We start from the raw sequence: 17,539 nt of genomic DNA, 5'->3' as shown, positions 1-17,539 counted from the left end.
GACTTAGCAAACTGTGGCCCTAGAGGCTGGCCACCTGTTTGGTAAATAAAGTTTTACTGGAACACACACACAGTCACACTCATTCACCTATGCATTGTCTCTAGCTGCTTTTGTGCTACAACAGCAAAGCTGAGTGGTTGAGACAGAGAGTTGTGCAAAGCCTAAAATATTTATTAATACTACCTGGCCCTTTAAGAAAAAGTGTGCCAATGCCCTATAGCATCAGAAAGACAACTACAGTAGGACATCCTCAGTCTTTCAAAACAAAATTACTTCAAAATAAAATATTGTATTCTATTATCCATTTTAAAGTAATTACTAAATAATTCACTGATTTCAGCCTTATATATTGTTTCTAACCTACCCACAAATGACTGACTCTCTTAACTGAGAATCGAAGCTCTAGAATGTGTAAGGAGAGATCACCTATAGATCAGAATTAGGAGAGCCCTTGAAGATCTATGATTAATTCTGTTTTAACTCAAAGACTAATAAGGAAAACCGAGTAGGAAATAAAGAATGCTGGCTGGGCATGGTGGCTCATGCCTGCAATCCTAGCACTTTAGGAGGCTGAGGCAGGAGGACTGCTTGAGTCCAGGAGCCTAGACCAGCCTGGGCAACATACAGAGACCCTGTCTCTACAAAAAATCTAAAAATTAGCTGGGCATGGTGCTGTGTGCCTGTAGCCCCAACAACTTCAAAGGCTAAGGCAGGAGGACAGCTCAAGCCCAGGACTTCAAGGTTGCAGTGAGTTATGATTGATTGCACCACTACACTCCAGCCTGGGCAACAGGCAAGACCTTGTTGAAAGAAAAGAAAGAAAAGGAAAGAAAAGAAAGGAAAAGAAAAGAAGAGAGAGAGAGGGAGGGAAGGGGAGGGGAGGGGAGGGGAGGGGAGGGGAGCAAAGGGGAGGGAAGGGGAGGGAGGGGAGAAAGAGAGAGCAAGACAGAAAGAAAGAGAGAGAGAAAGAAAGAGAGAGAGAAAGAAAGAGAGAAGGAGGAAGGAAGGATAAAGAGAAAGAAAGAAAGAGAAAGAAAGAAAGAGGAAGAAAGAAAGAAAGAGGAAAGGAAGGAAGAAAGGGAAAAAACAATGCTACAACTACTTGTCAGATGACTTTTATTTAAAGATTTTCCTTACCTGTTATATGCTAAATTTCCAAAGCCAAAATTGCCTCCCAAGTTTTCTTGATTGCAACAGGCCCCTTTCTGTTCTTTCCCACGAAGCTACCAACTTTATTTATTTATTTTTATTTATTTATTTATTTATTTATTTTGAGACAGGGTCTCACTCTGTCGCCCCAGCTGGAGTGCAGTGTTGCGATCTTGGCTCAGTGCAAACTCAACCTTCCAGGTTCAAGTCATCCTCCCACCTCAGCCTCCCAAGTAGCTGGGACTACAGGCACTCACCACTACACCTGGCTAATTTCTGTAGAAACGGGGTTTCTCCACATTGACTATAGCTGGTCTCAAACTCCTGAGCTCAAGCAATCCGCCCACCTTGGCCTCCCAAAATGCTGGGATTACAGCTGTGAGCCACCGCGCCCAGACAATGAAGTCTTCTATTGTTAGGATGGAACCAGTATTGGGGTGTGTGTGTGTGTGTGTGTGTGTGTGTGTGTGTGTGTGTATGTGTTATTTTTTATTTATTTTAAAATTTAATTAATTACTATATTTTATTGACTGTCATTATTATACACACTTTATGGGACAGGTCACTAAACCTGACAATGGGAAAGACAGTTCATTCCCCTTCCTCTGACAACATCCCTCTGGGAAGTGAAAATAATAGAGAAAACAGTAAGATCATTAAGAAGATCTTTAATAGAAATCAAAATTATCAGAGCTTTTACAGCCACATCATCAAATGATTTTTATGGACTGTCTGAACTTTCTATTTCAGATGGCCGTAAACTGCAACTGAGTGAAAAAAAAAATCAAAATCGTAGTAGTAAATGTACAAAAAAAATCTTACTTGCACAATATAGTTGCACTCCAAGAGCTGCATTTTGGGATTGAGATTTAGTTTCATATATGTGTATGTATCTTCAAAGACTTTCTCATACAGTGTCAGGAATACAGCAGCTTCCTGTGCAGTGCGTTTCTTCAACCATGCCTGCAACAAAGAAACAGAATCTGTGTTTATTAAGAAAGTGAAACGTGGAGAGACTCTGAGGGTTCTTCTTCCCATCTCTCTGCCCCACCTGTAAGATTGGCCTCCAGCTGAGAGCAGAGCTGCTGATATAGACCATGCCCATCCTAGAAACCGTGGCAGGAGAGGCGTTCTCGATATTGTGGACTTCAAACAGAAGCTTACAACTAGGGGCCATGGGAATGCGATCTCCATTAGCTAACGTCAGAGTTTTATTGTCATCCAAAACGGAATTTAAGTTCTCAATCCAGATGGCATCCACAGGACCATCTAAAATGAGGAAAATGTTTTCACCTGAAAATAATTAAAACAGAAAATCACTTTTCACCTGCAAGTAATTAAAATGGAAAAATCAAAAAAATACTGTGTTAATACGCTAGCAGGGAAAAAATGATCACAAAGGAGGTTTGTGTATACCTTTTTTAGCTTTTAATGTTTTCCTCCACAGAGTAGAAAAAATCCCATCTGTCCAGTCATTGGTAGCAGTGTCCAGTCTGCCAAACATCTGAGGTGCAGTAATGGCTTTTGGATTCATTCGCATTTCTCTATGAGGCCTTCCACATTCTGTTTGCGCCTTCATTAGAATCGTGATAACGGTTGTCTTTCCAGAACCACTGGGCCCAAGAGTCATCAAGCCATGCCGTACCAAAGACGTCTCATATAACTACAAAATTAACCAGTAAATTAAAATATGTAATTTATGAGTCTCTTGTTGACATTCGTAGTAGCTACTTGAAGATTAAAGGCTTTAAATAAGCTCTTCATTAACGTAACTAGTTCACTATTTTTAAGTTGTAAAAAATGTTTTACTAGATGTGCATAGCAAATGAGCACCACGTTATAAAACGATATGTGCTAAAGTAATAACAATGTGGAGCTTGAATTACATTTTGGAAATAATTAACTCAGCATCTAGTTTTTGCTTCTTGCGTGATGATTCCCTGTGATTTTGGTTTGTTGGTCTATAACCAGCAGTTGTTCCATGCGCAAACTTTCTCGGCATCCAATGTGATGATATCGCCCCTTAGTGGTGGAAAGCAGCAACGCAGAGCATCACAGTGAAGATCCGTTTCAAAGGGACCTTCTAATTCCTCAGAAGTACATCATGAATGAGGATTCCTGTGCAAGTGATTTATTCAGGGAGTGCTCCCAGGAGAAACCAGTAAGAGAAGAGGAAAGCAGGACAGGAATGGGAAGAAGCCAAGCAAGGTGTGATTGAGGACAAAGCCCTGTAGAGGACAGACTTGAGCCTGATCCCGCGGGAGACTGGAGTGTAACTTACTCCTCAAAGATTGCTCCACCTGGAACCAGGCAAGCTTGATTTTCCTACTCCATCAACTCTTAGAGACGTTTGTTTGGGGGTGGATGGGAAATAAACTCCCGTGCAGCACCTACTCTTTGTGCCTGCCAACAAAATGGCTCCAGGCCTCCTTTTGCTATTAGAAGCGAAAACACACAGAAGCTGGGCAGGGACACGTGGAAATGGTACAAGAGATTCAAGGAGACATGCTAGGATCATGGAGAGCCGCTGTTATAACATCCCGTCTGTAGTTTTCTCAAAAAAAAAAAATTAAGAAGTCAAAGGTCTGACAGCTGATCAGAGGTAGAGTGAGTTATTCTCCTAACATTTTGGACAGAAATGTAATACCATTGTAAACTATAGTTTAAAAGCAACAGAGGCACTGTTCCTGACATGTTCAAGAGCAATGTTATTGACATCAACAAAGAACCCAAAATTCTAGTCGCCACCCATTGAGATGGCAAAAATTTTAAAACTCAGTATACTGTATGCATATTATATATAAAATCATGTTTTCCCAGAAATTTTTTAAACTCTTAAAATGGTTTCCAGTACATGAATGATGAAAAAGACTTTTCCCCCATGCACATATTTCTTTGTAAGATTTGGATGTATCTCAGATATTTGCACATCTTATAATCTGGCAAGAACAGTAAGTTAAAATAAGAATTGTTATATTAATATTTCAAAGGCAGTTTTCAACAATGTCCACAATTTCAGCTCCTTAATTTTCCAAAAGCTCTGGAAAATATTCCCAAAGCATCAAGCTCATAGAGATTTAATCCTGTGTCTCTGCTACAAGTTCTTGATTCTACTGGTAATCCAATCAAGTGGTTAGATGGTTGTCACAAGGATGAAATGTGATCAACAGAAAGACACCAACATATGCAGTCAAAAGATTCAGGTTTTAGTGTAGGTGAAGGATATAACATGTCCACACACAAAGCAGGAGCAAAATAGCACTCCCAGATTCCTCAGGCTCTGCACTCCACTGAGGCACCCAGCTGCAGCCAGTACTACCAGATTGGCACAAGAAGCCATCTGCGTTGTTCCGTTCCCCTAGAGTTTTTATAACCTACTATTTCAGCCCAACATTGTCACCAGGTATAAGTAACAACTGCAGTAAATTACTGCTTGAGTACTGCGAGGCAGGGTAAATCCACACTATCTTCCTAGGACCACCACATCCTCCCAAGTATTCTTTTTGCAATGATGTATATATGATGTTTTCATTTAACATTTACATCAAGTAAGACTAACTATGAGTTTTTCTATTCAGACAGGAATGTTTAACACATACTTATCATTATACTGATAATAGATTAAAATGTCTTTACCTGCACGAGTTTCAGGTTCCAGGGTGGATGGTTAATCAAACCCTCTATCTGAACCTGATGGGCTACTGCGTTTTGCAGTTCCGCATAAGTATTACTATCCAGTTGCAGTCCTGGGAACAGGTCACTGATTAAGCTGAGGAACAGGGGTTCATCTTCATCAACCTAAGGTGGCATAGTTTAAAATAAATTTACTCATTCAGTCAACAAACATTTATCAGCTAGCTGGGATGTGCATAGTACTTATCACTTCATCCCCAGATAACCATTTATTACTCTCCTAATCAGGCTTGTATTCTCTAGTACTTTCTCCAGAATATCACTGATATGATTTGGCTGTGTCCCTACCCAAATCTCATCTGGAATTGTAGCTCCCATAACTCCCATGTGTCGTGGGAGGGACCCAGTGAGAGGTAATTGAATCATGGGGGCAAGTCTTTCCCTGCTGTTCTTATGATAGTGAATAAGTCTCACAAGATCTGATGGTTTTGTAAACGGGAGTTCCCTTGCACATGCTCTCTTGCCTGCCGCCATGTAAAGACGTGACTTTGCTCCTCATTCGCCTCCCAGCATGATTGTGAGGCCTCCCCAGCCATGTGGAACTGTGAGTTCATCAAACCTCTTTCCTTTATAAATTGTCTTTATTAACAGTGTGAGAACAGACTAATACAATCACCACTGAATCTACATTGTACCCAAAGTTCATTAGCATTCAATGTGTTCTACAATCCTGCCCCAGTCTACTGCTCCAAAGTACGACCTCATTACTTTATCACATGAATCTTTGCATCTCACAGTGGCATTTGCATTAACCTTAAAAATGATAATTTGTAGTCCCAACCCCATGAAATTAAAGAACTGATATTTTATTTAAATTGGGGAAATAGCCATAACCCTGCATGACTTCATCCAACAATGGCTGGAAAAGTCCATCAGGGCAGTGTTCTGAGCCTTTCTTATAAGCAGTAGGTTTGAGTACACTGACTCCAATCCTTATTTGCAATGTCTTTAATGCATAGATTGCCCTGTTCCCAACATCTGACCCCTTATGATTTCTCTTTATTCTCTAGGGCTTTGCTGATGCTTTCTTGAGTACTTGTCTAGGAATTTCCAAAATACCATTATCTAAGGGAGGCTTAGACTGCACTCCAGCCTGGGTGACTTAGGGAGTCTAAGCCTCCATTACAGTCCATGTTGGTCATACAGGCAGTGAGGTATACTGGCAGGAGCAGTGGATTTGGCACCAGAAAATCTTATAAATTTTTGTCCCCTCTTCTCAGCTGATGGTGATTATGGGGGAATCCTGCAACCTCTAGTCTCCATTCCCCAATAAGTGAAGTGACAATAAACAAGCTAGCCATCCAGACCCCACAGAGTTGCTGTGAGGCTCAAATAAGACGATACACCTGAAAAGACTTTGTAATACTAATGAACTCCACAGATGTTAGTTTTTGTAACTAGAATGTAGCTTCCTGAACCGTTTCTTCTTCAACTTTGTACACCCATGGCATGGGCACAATATGTGGCACGTAGAAATCCTTATATGTCACATGAACCTGTCCATCAGCTATTCAAAACAACCTGGCTGGGCTGGGCTGGGCATGGTGGCTTATGCCTATAATCCCAGCACTTTGGGAGGCTGAGGTGGGGTGGATCACTTGAGTCCAGGAGTTTGAGACCAGCCTGGGTGACATGGCAAAACCCTATCTCTACAAAACAGTACAAAAATTAGCCAGGCATGGTGGTGTGTGCCAGTAGTCCCAGCTACTCAGGAGGCTGGGGCAGGGAAATAGCTTGAGCCTGGAATGAGGAGGTTGCAGTGAGCCAAGATTGCACCACGGCACTCCAGCCTGGGTGACTGAGTGAGACTCTGTTTCAAAGAAAAAAAAAAATCAGGCTGTAACCATGATAAGCATGAAAGCAGCATGCTCTCCACAGCAAATTTTCAATGCATTTTTGGAAAATAGAAATGATGTTTATGTTTTGGGAGAGATATATCTGAGATAAGCTAGTCACATACAGAGAAAGCAAAAAGTTCTCATGGTTCCCTGGGAATCCAGATTCTTATGCTGAGAATTTGTGTCACTTTGCGAATAATGGTAGAGAACTAGGTTGAGTCTTGGAGCTGAAGCCCACTGATGACCTGTTTCACTGCACACAGCTGATAAAAGGAGGCACTTATAGTCCATGTTGGTTACACAGGTCATGGGGTCTTTTGCTTTCTTCTGGAAGCACAGTGGTAGCTTTGCACACTTATTATCCCTGTAATTATGGGTGCTCACAGCTCAACATCAGCCTACCTCTACTTGTCCACCAAACAGAAAGAAACAACATTAAAATTGTGGAAAAGAAGAGAATTCAGAGAAGATACCAGTTTAGAAAGGTTCATATCTCTTAGTCCTCTCATGACAATGCTTAATTCACTATCTTCTGGTCTGGCTCTTTTTTGAGATCCAAGAGTCCTCAATACAGACAGAATATTTCTCAATCCAAAGTCATAATGAACCTGAGATGGGAGAAGAGGGCAAAAAGATGGTTTAATTGAAAAACTAAACATAGACTCACGGCTCACTCTATGCATATAAGTCAATTCTGATACTTATATGCGATAGTTTTGGGGTGACTAAGCCACAAAGGTTTATTAGCTCAACTTCCTGCCCTTCCTTTGACTGAAATATGATCATTCCATGGGAAAATCCAAGCTGCAAGATCAAGTAAGTATTCACACCTTAAATATCTTTTGAGAATAATATAGTCTGATACAGTCTGAGCAACAAACAACAGTTTTGGTTTTTTTGGTTTTTTTTTTTTGAGATGGAGTCTCGCTCTGTCATCCAGGCTGAAGTGCAGTGGCGGGACCTCGGCTCACTGCAACCACCACCTCCCGGGTTCAAGCAATTCTCCTGCCTCAGCCTCCCCAGTAGCTGGGATTATAGGCGCGTGCCACCACGCCTGGCTAATTTTTTTTTTTTTTGTATTTTTAGTAGAGACAGGGTTTCACCATGTTAGCCAGGATGGTCTCGATCTCCCGACCTCATGATTCACCCGCCTCGGCCTCCCAGAATGCTGGGATTACAGACGTGAGCCATGGCACCCGGCCCAAACAATAGATTTTTAAATGCATAACCAAGAGGTTACATACTATGTGATTCCGTTTACATAACATTCTTGCAATAAAATTCTAGACATGGAGAAAAGGTTAATGGGTTAGGGATTTGGGAGAGAGGTGGGTGTGGCTATAAAGTAGCATGAGGGAACCTTGTGGTGATGGAACAGAGCCATATCTTACATATTCCATACAACTACACACACACACACACACACACACGCACACACCAGTGAATGTATAACTGATGAAACCTTAACAAACTCTGTGGACTGCTTCAGTGTCCATTTCCGGTTTTGTTATTGTGCTATAGTTACAAGATGTCAACCACCAGGCAAGGCAGGGTGAAGGGTACATGCCTCCCTGTACATTCCTTTGCAACTTCCTGTGAATCTACAATTATTTCAAAATAAAAGGGTCTTAAAAATACACAACCAATAGGTAAAATTAATTCTAAAAGCATTTTAGAAAAGAGTCAATGAGATTTTAACTCACTGATGAGTATTTATCAGGGAAAATTACAAAGCAAAAAAAACAAATACTATTGCTAGGAGGAAAGCAGATCTATAAAGTTACCTGTTTAGTAAGTTGCTCTTCACAGAGTTTGTAAAGAACGTAAAATTTTTGAGCCAAGATAACATTTTCAAGAAAACCACAGCTTGCGAGTTTAACTCTCATAATGATCTGAAAATTAATATAGTGAGTTTTTTTCAACTTTAGTGAAAAACAAGTAAAGAACATAAAGTACATTATGCTTTTAAATCCTAGTGCATACCTGTCTATCAGGAACCATCATAGCAACAGTTCTAAACTGGATTTTTAGGTTTTCTGGTAGTTCCTGGCGCCCAGCATATCCAGGGTTCTAAAAGTTAAAATATGTTTAATTTTTAATTGCTAAAACAATTTTCATTTCTGAATACAAATATATTTCAAACCCCTAATTCAGATTTTAAGATGGTATTGAAAAATATTAGATTCATAAAATACTCTTGTTTTCTCAAAACAATGTGTATTAGACCATGTATATTTATTAATGTTTATATGCCCTTTTATATATTTCCATTTTCATAATATTAATAAAGTCACACACAATTTTGTGTGGCAAAATTGTCTACTGGCTTAAAAAATAGAAAATTGTGTCTGCTGGCTTAAAAATAGAAAAGAACATGAAATAATACAAGAGAAAACTGAATAGATACCTGATAATTATGGTCTAAAGTATGTTACTGAAAGAAGAAAAAAACTAAGGATTTTATACTGATGAGCTTCCTTGGGCATTTTTTTATTCCATCTCTTCAATTATTCTTTGCAGCCACAGTTACAGAGCTCTTTGGCTAACAAAAACCCATGGAAGTGAGGAGAAATAAAGATGGCAGTGAGGGGAAATAAAGAAGGGAATGATGGGAAAAACACTGAAATGGACAAAAGTAGAGACAGACAGGAAATGAAGGCCTCCTAAGAAGCAACAGGTTGAACAGAGGTCAGACCCAAGTCTCAAAGGAAGGCTGGAGATTCAAAGACAAGTAAGGCCAACAGGAATGAGTTATTTTAGGCAAGTTTGTTAAAAACCTTCAGTCCCTGACCATTTACTGGGCACTGTCAATAGGCCAGGTACCTTGCTAGGGGCTGGAAATACAGAAGTTGAGGCTGCCTCTCAATACTCCTCTTAACCTTCCTGAGCCACAGGAGCCCACTTGCAAGCTGGGTACAGCAACACCTAGATTAAAAACTACATTTCCCAGCCTGCCTTGCAGCTGCTGTGATTATATTCTACACTGCGAGATGCAAAGGGGCACACTGTACGAAATATCCTTGATGGTTGTTTGAAGACAGTTGACTCAGTCAATTGGCTGCAACACAATAGAGATGCTTTCTGTAGCATCTTGGTTCATAAGGTGACCTTGAAGATGGAATTCATGATGGAGTAGAACCATAAAAGGATCTTAAGAGAATCCTTACATGTTAAACTACAATTTTTTTTAGGTTTCAGTTACTCACAGCTTAATGCAATATCTAATTGCTATTTCCAATATTATTCTTAATCCAGGGAGCATGTTAAGCTTTTTGTAAAATTCTAGACCACAGTTTTACACTGAGTACATTTCTTCATCCCACTTCCTGACTTATAATCAATACTTCAGATTATTCTTATTTCCCCCTAACTGCTTTACTGGATGTTTGCTTACAATAAAGTGTATCAGAAACATTTCTGATTTTGCTTCCTATAATTTATCATCTTTATCCATGGGGACATTTAAAAACTCAGAGTGCTTTGTGTTATCTTGCAACTTCGAGATTTAACTTTATGGAAAACACATAAAAACTTTAAAACTGGTGATACATAAAAGCATAAAAACTCCCCTTTATTCATGCCTTTGGTTTCCTATCTTTGCAACACTGAATCTCAAAGCTCACCCTTAATCACATGGTAACTGAATTTGTTACAATTCTTTCGTATAGGACCTTGTTAAATTATTGCAGAAATTTTATTTTTATTTCCTTTTATTCGGTGTCAAAGAAAAACCAAGTGTGGAGGTTAAGCAGTCACATTTTTATGTTAGAGAGACAACAACTTCTTCTTTCTCTTACTGGCTGGATGACCTAGGAAGTTTTTAAGTCTCGCTGAGCCTCAGGTAAGTCAGCTATATAATACCCACTTCAGAGGGCTATCATAGCTATAAGATACAGTGTACACGTGAGAGAATATTTCAGGTCCTTCCTGTTTCTAGTTACATGATAGGATGGCACGTTTTCCCCCACGCCACCACCCCCTGAAGTTAGGTCGTGAAACTTGCTTTAGCCAATGACTTAGGACTTGTGTCACTTCTGGAAAGAAACTCTAAGAGTCAGAGCACAATTCTTCATGTTCTCTTTTTCCTTTGCTACAGCAAAGAGCAATGATTGAGATAGTAGGTACCTCGTCAGGTCGAGTACTAGAGTAAAGACATACAAAGCAGCCCTGGCCTCCTACCTCTACCCTAGTCAACCCACAGTGGACACGTGGCATGACAGAGAGATAAACCTTGTGGCTTTAAGCAATTAAGATTTAGGGATTGTTTGTTACTGCAGAACCACATGAGTTATGCCATCTGATATAGCACATAGAACATTTAGCCTGCACCTTACACATATTATACTATGTGGTCAATAAACAGTATCTATTATTATCATTAGCATATTACCTCTGTAGGTCTGGATCTGAATTTTTTAATCGAAAAAAATTACTATTTTATCTTCTGTCTGGGTTATAATGACATAAAAAATCATATGGTAAGAGAGAACGGCTCATGACTCCTGGATAGTTGGTCATCTACCCACTAACACATGCTTTGTTTTATTTATGTCTGTAACAATTAAACTAATTAAATTGCATTTAAAGCCTTTTTTTCTCACCATCGTTAAGAAGATTCCAAATTCTGGATTTAAATCAACACAATCACCGTCAGAAAAAATGAACTGTTTCTTTCTTTCTTTTCTTGCTGTCAAAACAATATAAATTTGTTGTGCTGCCACTGATAATACAGGCAATTCAATTCTGTTAAACTCATCAAAACAGCCCCAGGAACCTGACTGTGCAAGACCTGGCATGAAAAACAGTTAATTTGTAAAGTTTTACTCTATAATATACGTTCTTGATAACAATCATTTCTCCAGTGCTCCCAAACCATTATACATTGAAACGGGATTATGTAAAGTTTCATATCTGGCTGTTGATAAATACATATTTAATTCCAGTGATAAAGACAGGTTTAATTATTTGTATATTTTCATCAAAACAATGGAAATAGTACACTGCTAAGATGAAAGTACAAATTTTGGGGGTATTTTGAAAGTAGAACCAACAGTGTTTGCTGACAGATTGGATCTGAGTATAAGAGAAAGAGCGGAGTAAAGGATAGGTCGAAGTTGTTTGGGGATGGTTGTTTTGTTTGTTGTTGTTGTTGTTGTTGTTGTTGTGTCTGAGCACCTAGAGATCAGGAGTTTTGGGGTTTTTTGTTTTTGTTTTTGTTGTTTTGTTTTGTTTCTTTTGGTGGAGTCTTGCTCTGTAGCCCAGGCTGGAGTGCAGTGGCAAGATCTCGGCTCACTGCAACCTCCGCCTCCTGGGTTCAAGCAATTCTCCTAGCTCAGCCTCCTGAGTAGCTGGGACTACAGGCACGCACCACCATGCCCAGCTAATTTTTGTATTTTTAGTAGAGACGGGGTTTCACCATGTTGGCCAGGATGGTCTTGAACTCCCGACCTCATGATCCGCCTGCCTCGGCCTCCCAAAGTGTTGGGATTACAAGCGTGAGCCGTGCCCGGCCGGGAGTTTGGTTTTAAACATAGTGAATCTGGACCTGCTAGACATTTAAGTGGACATGCTAAATCAACAGTTGTATGTAATGAATCTAGAGTTTCAAGAAGTCCGAGCTAGAGATATAATTCTGGAGTCATCATACAGATGGCATTTAAAGTTTAGACCTACATAAGATCACCAAGAGAATGCATGTAGATAGAAAAGAGAAGATCGCCAAGTACTGAGCTCTGAGGCTGATGTGTCTTCAAATATTTTTTTCTCTGTCCATCTGAAAACATGTTCTACCTACCTTTCAGGATTTTCTCAAAATTTTCCATCTGCTGATGGCCACTCCCTTCTTATTTTCCAGTGTTGCTATGCTTTCTAAAATTCTTTCATTTCTGTGGGAGGGAAGCCACATGTGTCCCCCGTTTGCTATTTTGATCCTCTCTACTATTATTTCAGGCAATTATACATTGATTCCATTTTCGTAATCTAACACACATTCCATACATAGACTATAACACTAGCAGTAGTATTGAACCATACGAAACTGTTGATATCCAGCCATTTTTGACCTAGAAAAATGGCAATATCATACGGATCAACCCATACTAATGTAGATTATATGAGATCACATCACTTTGGATTTATATCAGAAAATAACATTAAAAGGCCATAAAAATAAATTCACCTAAAATAATCTACATTATTTGACACTTGCCTTTGAAAATCCTTCCTAGGCCTCTGAAATCCATTTGATCTGAGCAATTGAACACGACCACATATTTTCCCAAACACCTTCCCATGTCTTTTGTGGTTTCTGTTTTGCCAGTGCCAGCAGGTCCTGCGGGAGCGCCTCCCATGTTCATGCCCAAGGCCTGAGCTAACGTGATATAGCATCTGCAAATGTTCATCCAATAAAGCATTGTGAGTATGGGATGACACGTTACAGGATGGCGCAAGCAAAAATCCAATGTGATTGGAATGGGCCTATTTATTTTAGAGTCTGAGTAGCCCACATAAAAGAAGTGAACAAACAAGGTTAGGGTACTTGATATTCATTAAAAGTACTACAGTGAGTCCAAAGATTTCTTCAGACTAATTTCAAAACTCCTCAACCCTGACTTAAAACCTTCAGGATTTCCTCCCATTACAGTCAGGAGAACCAAATGAGCAGTATTGTGCTGGCAAATGTTTAACAACTGGCTCTCCAGAAAAAAAAAACAACAACCTGGTTTTCATGTTTGCCAATTTCTATTGTATAAATTCTTCCACTGTGGTCAATGGCAAGCTACCAATGTGATATCACAAAGTCGGGGCAAAATGCACATAGACAGAAACCAGGTAAGGCCGGGCATGGTGGCTCACGCCTGTAATCCCAGCACTTTGGGAAGCTGAGGCAGGCGGATCATGAGGTCAGGAGTTCAAGACCAGCCTGGCCAATATGGTGAAACCCTGTCTCTATTTAAAAAACACAAAAATTAGCCAGGCGTGGTGGCATGCGCCTGTAGTCCCAGCTACTTGTGAGGTAGAGGCGGAGGTTGCAGTGAGCCAAGATTGCGCCACTGCACTCCAGCCTGGGCGACAGAGCAAGACTCTGTCTCAAAACAAAAAAAGAAACCAGGTAAGCACCACAGGCTGATGCAAGTCAGCTCCAGCACACCACTGTAAATAAATAGTTTCACTATGAAATAATTCACTCATTTAGAAAAGTGCAAAGAATACTAATATAATAAATCTCTTTGTATCCATGATCCAGCTTCTGTTGTATTTGTTTTGGATCTAAGTAAAACTTGGTAAAGATCTTAGTAAAGCTTCATGAGACATGATGCTTAATATGTAAACACCAATAGAAGAGAAAACACTGACAAATTTATGTTGCTATGGCACTGGGCATATAAAAGGGATAGGTTCAATAAATCAAAAGGAGGCTGAAGATGTGATTTGATATAATTTCACCTGGAGGCAGCCCTACTTAAAGTAACAGCAGCACTTAATATTAAATAACGCAATTTAAGTCAATTCTAACAACATTTATTGAATGTTTTCTATGCACAGCATACTTAACTGGGTGTCATGGGATTAAAAAAGACCTAGTAATTGCCTAGTGTCATATAATGGAAAGAATTGTGACGGGATCTGCCATTGACTAATTATTCATATTGGCCATGAAAATGTACTTTAGGTGCCAATTTCCACATCTGAAAATACAAAGACTAAATCACATGATCTCCAAGGTACCTTCCTTCTTTGCAATTTTAACTTCTTTTGGGATTCTAGGAATATTTTTCCATCTTGCAATCTAAAATTCACCATTAAATTACTCACAGTCAACATTCAAGCTTGCTTTTATTCTTTTATCTTTTTCTACTTCATAAAAATTCAATGCACATGCATATTTAAGTGGTTATTTCATTGTTAGGCTGACTTTAATGAGCTAGCATCTACCCAGCATGACAGAAATCTGCTTTTGTTAATATTTCAAATTCAACTATAAATAATGTTAAGCACATTTTAAAATTACAAAATAAAAAACGAAAACTGGGTTTCCTACCTATCTGTTAGTGGAGTGATAACAAGGCGATCAGTACATCCCAGAAATTCATTTTGGTAAATAAAATCAACATCTGTAATAGACACCACAGTTTGATCCAAATCTTCCTTAAAATAAAATCTACTCTGTTTTAGCCATTCAAAGTCAGTAGGTGATTTGATATGCATTTTTACCTTAAAAACATAAAATACAAAAAAAGTTATATACTGAATTGCAATAGCATAAAACATAAGCATGTGGGCAGTTTTTAAAATTCACTCTTTGATGAACTGATTCTTATTAACAAACATTTATTGAGTTTCTTCCTATGCTTGACACTGTGCTAGGCAAACAAAGACAGAGATGGTTCCAGGCTTCCAGAGCTTACAGAAAAAGGCAAAAGGCAAACAGTGAAACAAATCATTGCAATAAAGTACAAAGGGCACCACCACCGAAATTCAGGGCTCATGAATATATGGAGCAGGAGGACCTAACTACTCCAGGATATCTGAGAGGGGCACTCAGAGGAAGAAAACATCTCAACTAAAACCCAGATAAATAGTAGGAATTAGCCAGGGCCACCGGGAGCAGGGAACAAAAGGGATCATGAGGGTGTGGGAAGAGTAAGTGCTATAGGCAAATGCCCAGAAGATCTGATTGGCATCTTCAAGGAATTGAAAAAAGGTCAGTACAGCTGGGAGCATCCCGGGATCTAGAGAAAGCATGAGAGTTGAGGGTTCACAGGGCCATGGGAAGGGGTTTAGGAATTGTCTTCATAGCAGTCGGAAGCCACTAAAGGGATTAAGCAGGGAAACACATGGTTATATATGCCCATGTCTCCCTGCACCAGCACTATAGCCAAGCCACTCAATCTGCCTAGTCATCAGCATATACAAGTGAGGCAAGAGGTACTGGGCTCTCATAGCCATGGATGCAAGCTCTAGTACCTGGTCCGTTCAAAGAGACAGAAACCAGGTAAGCAAACTTACGAATTCCATTCCATCATAACCACATTCTGAGGAGCTTCGTGACTTTCCAGTGAAACTAGTGAAACACCAGTCCTGCCCATTCAGAGGAATCAACACAGGAAGTGGCAAGTGGTCCCCTTCACTGCTCTTAAATCCAGTAGGCCCACTTCCAGGTCATTCAATTGACACTAAAAAAGGGACTCGTGGCTACTATACAATGTTCAGATCTCCATCTGACCAGGCCTCCATATTCCTTGCTATTTACAGTCCTGCTTTTTGTTATTGTTGTTTGTTGTTGGTTATGATCTTGCTTCCTCCTCTAGTTAAGGACTGGCTTCCCACCTAAAGCACAGTTTGTATTCATCATCTTGAGTTACTTACAGGTAACACAGTCTGGCCCCACCCACAGGGAATGCTCTGTAACACAGGACTCAAGGCCATGGGGATGTTCTCAGCCAGCTACTTTCAACCATCTGTTAAGATGGTGAGGAGGAGGTGGAGAAGAAAAGAAGAATAGTTAATATATTTATTGAGTTCTTGCTGTATATCAGGTTGTTCTAATAATTGTACATGGAAAAATAAAATGCATATGTGTTGGCCATGAGATCTAATTTAGTTGGGATGCAAACAGTTCAATGGTGATTAAGATAAAAGAAAATGGTTTCATAGTTTTCCTTATGTACAGGTTTATTTTTTTTAATCCCTCTGGATGTAAAGTAAAGTTTGCTCAGCACTTAATTTTAAAAGAAATTTCTTTCACAGGACTTCAGTTTTAGGAGCCAGTGAGAGACGTATAGACAACATCCTCAAACGTACGCTGACAGCAGATACAATAATGAACTCCATACTAGTGCTTCTTGAGGTGGACATCAATTAAAGTCAAAGTATAATGGTAACTGCAATTAGTAAAAGCTAGTCCGTGGAAGGCCAAAACAATATAAGTGTGCAGCCTTCTGATAGTAGCTTAATCCAGAGATATATCCTAGAGCAGTTTTTCCTCAAACTTCAATATGCATATGAATCTCCTAAGAATCTTGATAAAATGCAGATTCTGATTCAGTAGGTCTTGGATGGGAGGAGGGAGGCTGGAGATTCTGCTCTTTTCACCAACTTCCAGGTGATACCAAAGCACTGGTCAGCATGTAATACTTTGAGAAGCAAGGATCTGGGTTGCAGGGGGATGGACGGACTGACTGGATGTCCTTCAAATAATCTTCAATAAATATAAATTATCTGATCAGAACTTTTGGTAAAACTTCGAAACAGGCAGTCTGTGATCACATTCTCTAAAACAGGACCCAACCTGCATGAATTATGTGTCTCTGATGAAGGAAAGAGATACCTTTAAAATGTATCAAATCAAGTAGACTAAAGCAATAGGAGTTAAATGGGAGGTAAAGATTATCAAATAGCGGCATTTCAAAACCACCTGTAATAGAAAAATCCTTGCTTTAGGAGAAGTTGGCCTTGGTCAAGGCCACTGGTTAGAGTCCCATTTCTAAAGGAATTCAAACACTTATCCTTCTTAGTCCCACCCTACAGAACTTTGCCTAAATCAAGCCCATGATCACCATCAACTGGACGAACAGCCGTGAGAGTGCTCTGAAGCCTGATTCCGTTCCATCTGTGCTCCTTTTCCAATCGACCCAGCATAGCTTATGACCTAAATTATATCATGTTCCTGGTTATTTGGTTTAATGGAACAATTAGCTGGCTCATATCACATCAGTTGGTTCCAAACTTTCAGAGTGCCAAATGAATATATAATATGGTAGTTTAAGCCATCCAATACAGAAATACAATACTGTGGACATGATATTGATGGACAGTTATGAAAAAGGACCAAGTAAATGGAAAGTTCATGTAAGTTA

General features: G+C 39.6%; 1 protein-coding gene across 2 annotated transcripts in view; it reads right to left on the bottom strand.

The window, feature by feature from the left end:
• The window catches only part of DNAH8 (dynein axonemal heavy chain 8), a 394,484-nt gene that overhangs the window by 153,458 nt on the left and 223,487 nt on the right, over positions 1-17,539 (bottom strand). For both annotated transcript variants that reach the window (XM_063707575.1, XM_019030248.4), the window contains exons 43-52: positions 14,722-14,894; positions 12,889-13,067; positions 11,282-11,469; positions 8,664-8,750; positions 8,465-8,572; positions 7,154-7,288; positions 4,786-4,947; positions 2,566-2,812; positions 2,201-2,442; positions 1,972-2,112 (exon numbers count right to left, since the gene is read on the bottom strand). In XM_063707575.1, the coding sequence (XP_063563645.1) occupies positions 1,972-2,112; positions 2,201-2,442; positions 2,566-2,812; positions 4,786-4,947; positions 7,154-7,288; positions 8,465-8,572; positions 8,664-8,750; positions 11,282-11,469; positions 12,889-13,067; positions 14,722-14,894 (1,662 nt within the window). The remainder of the gene's footprint in view (positions 1-1,971; positions 2,113-2,200; positions 2,443-2,565; positions 2,813-4,785; positions 4,948-7,153; positions 7,289-8,464; positions 8,573-8,663; positions 8,751-11,281; positions 11,470-12,888; positions 13,068-14,721; positions 14,895-17,539) is intronic.

This window comes from Gorilla gorilla, chromosome 5 (genome assembly GCF_029281585.2).
Source record: "Gorilla gorilla gorilla isolate KB3781 chromosome 5, NHGRI_mGorGor1-v2.1_pri, whole genome shotgun sequence".
NCBI classification, from domain to species: domain Eukaryota; kingdom Metazoa; phylum Chordata; class Mammalia; order Primates; family Hominidae; genus Gorilla; species Gorilla gorilla.
Note: the sequence above shows the minus strand (reverse complement) of the source record. Positions and strands in the feature narration are given on the sequence as shown.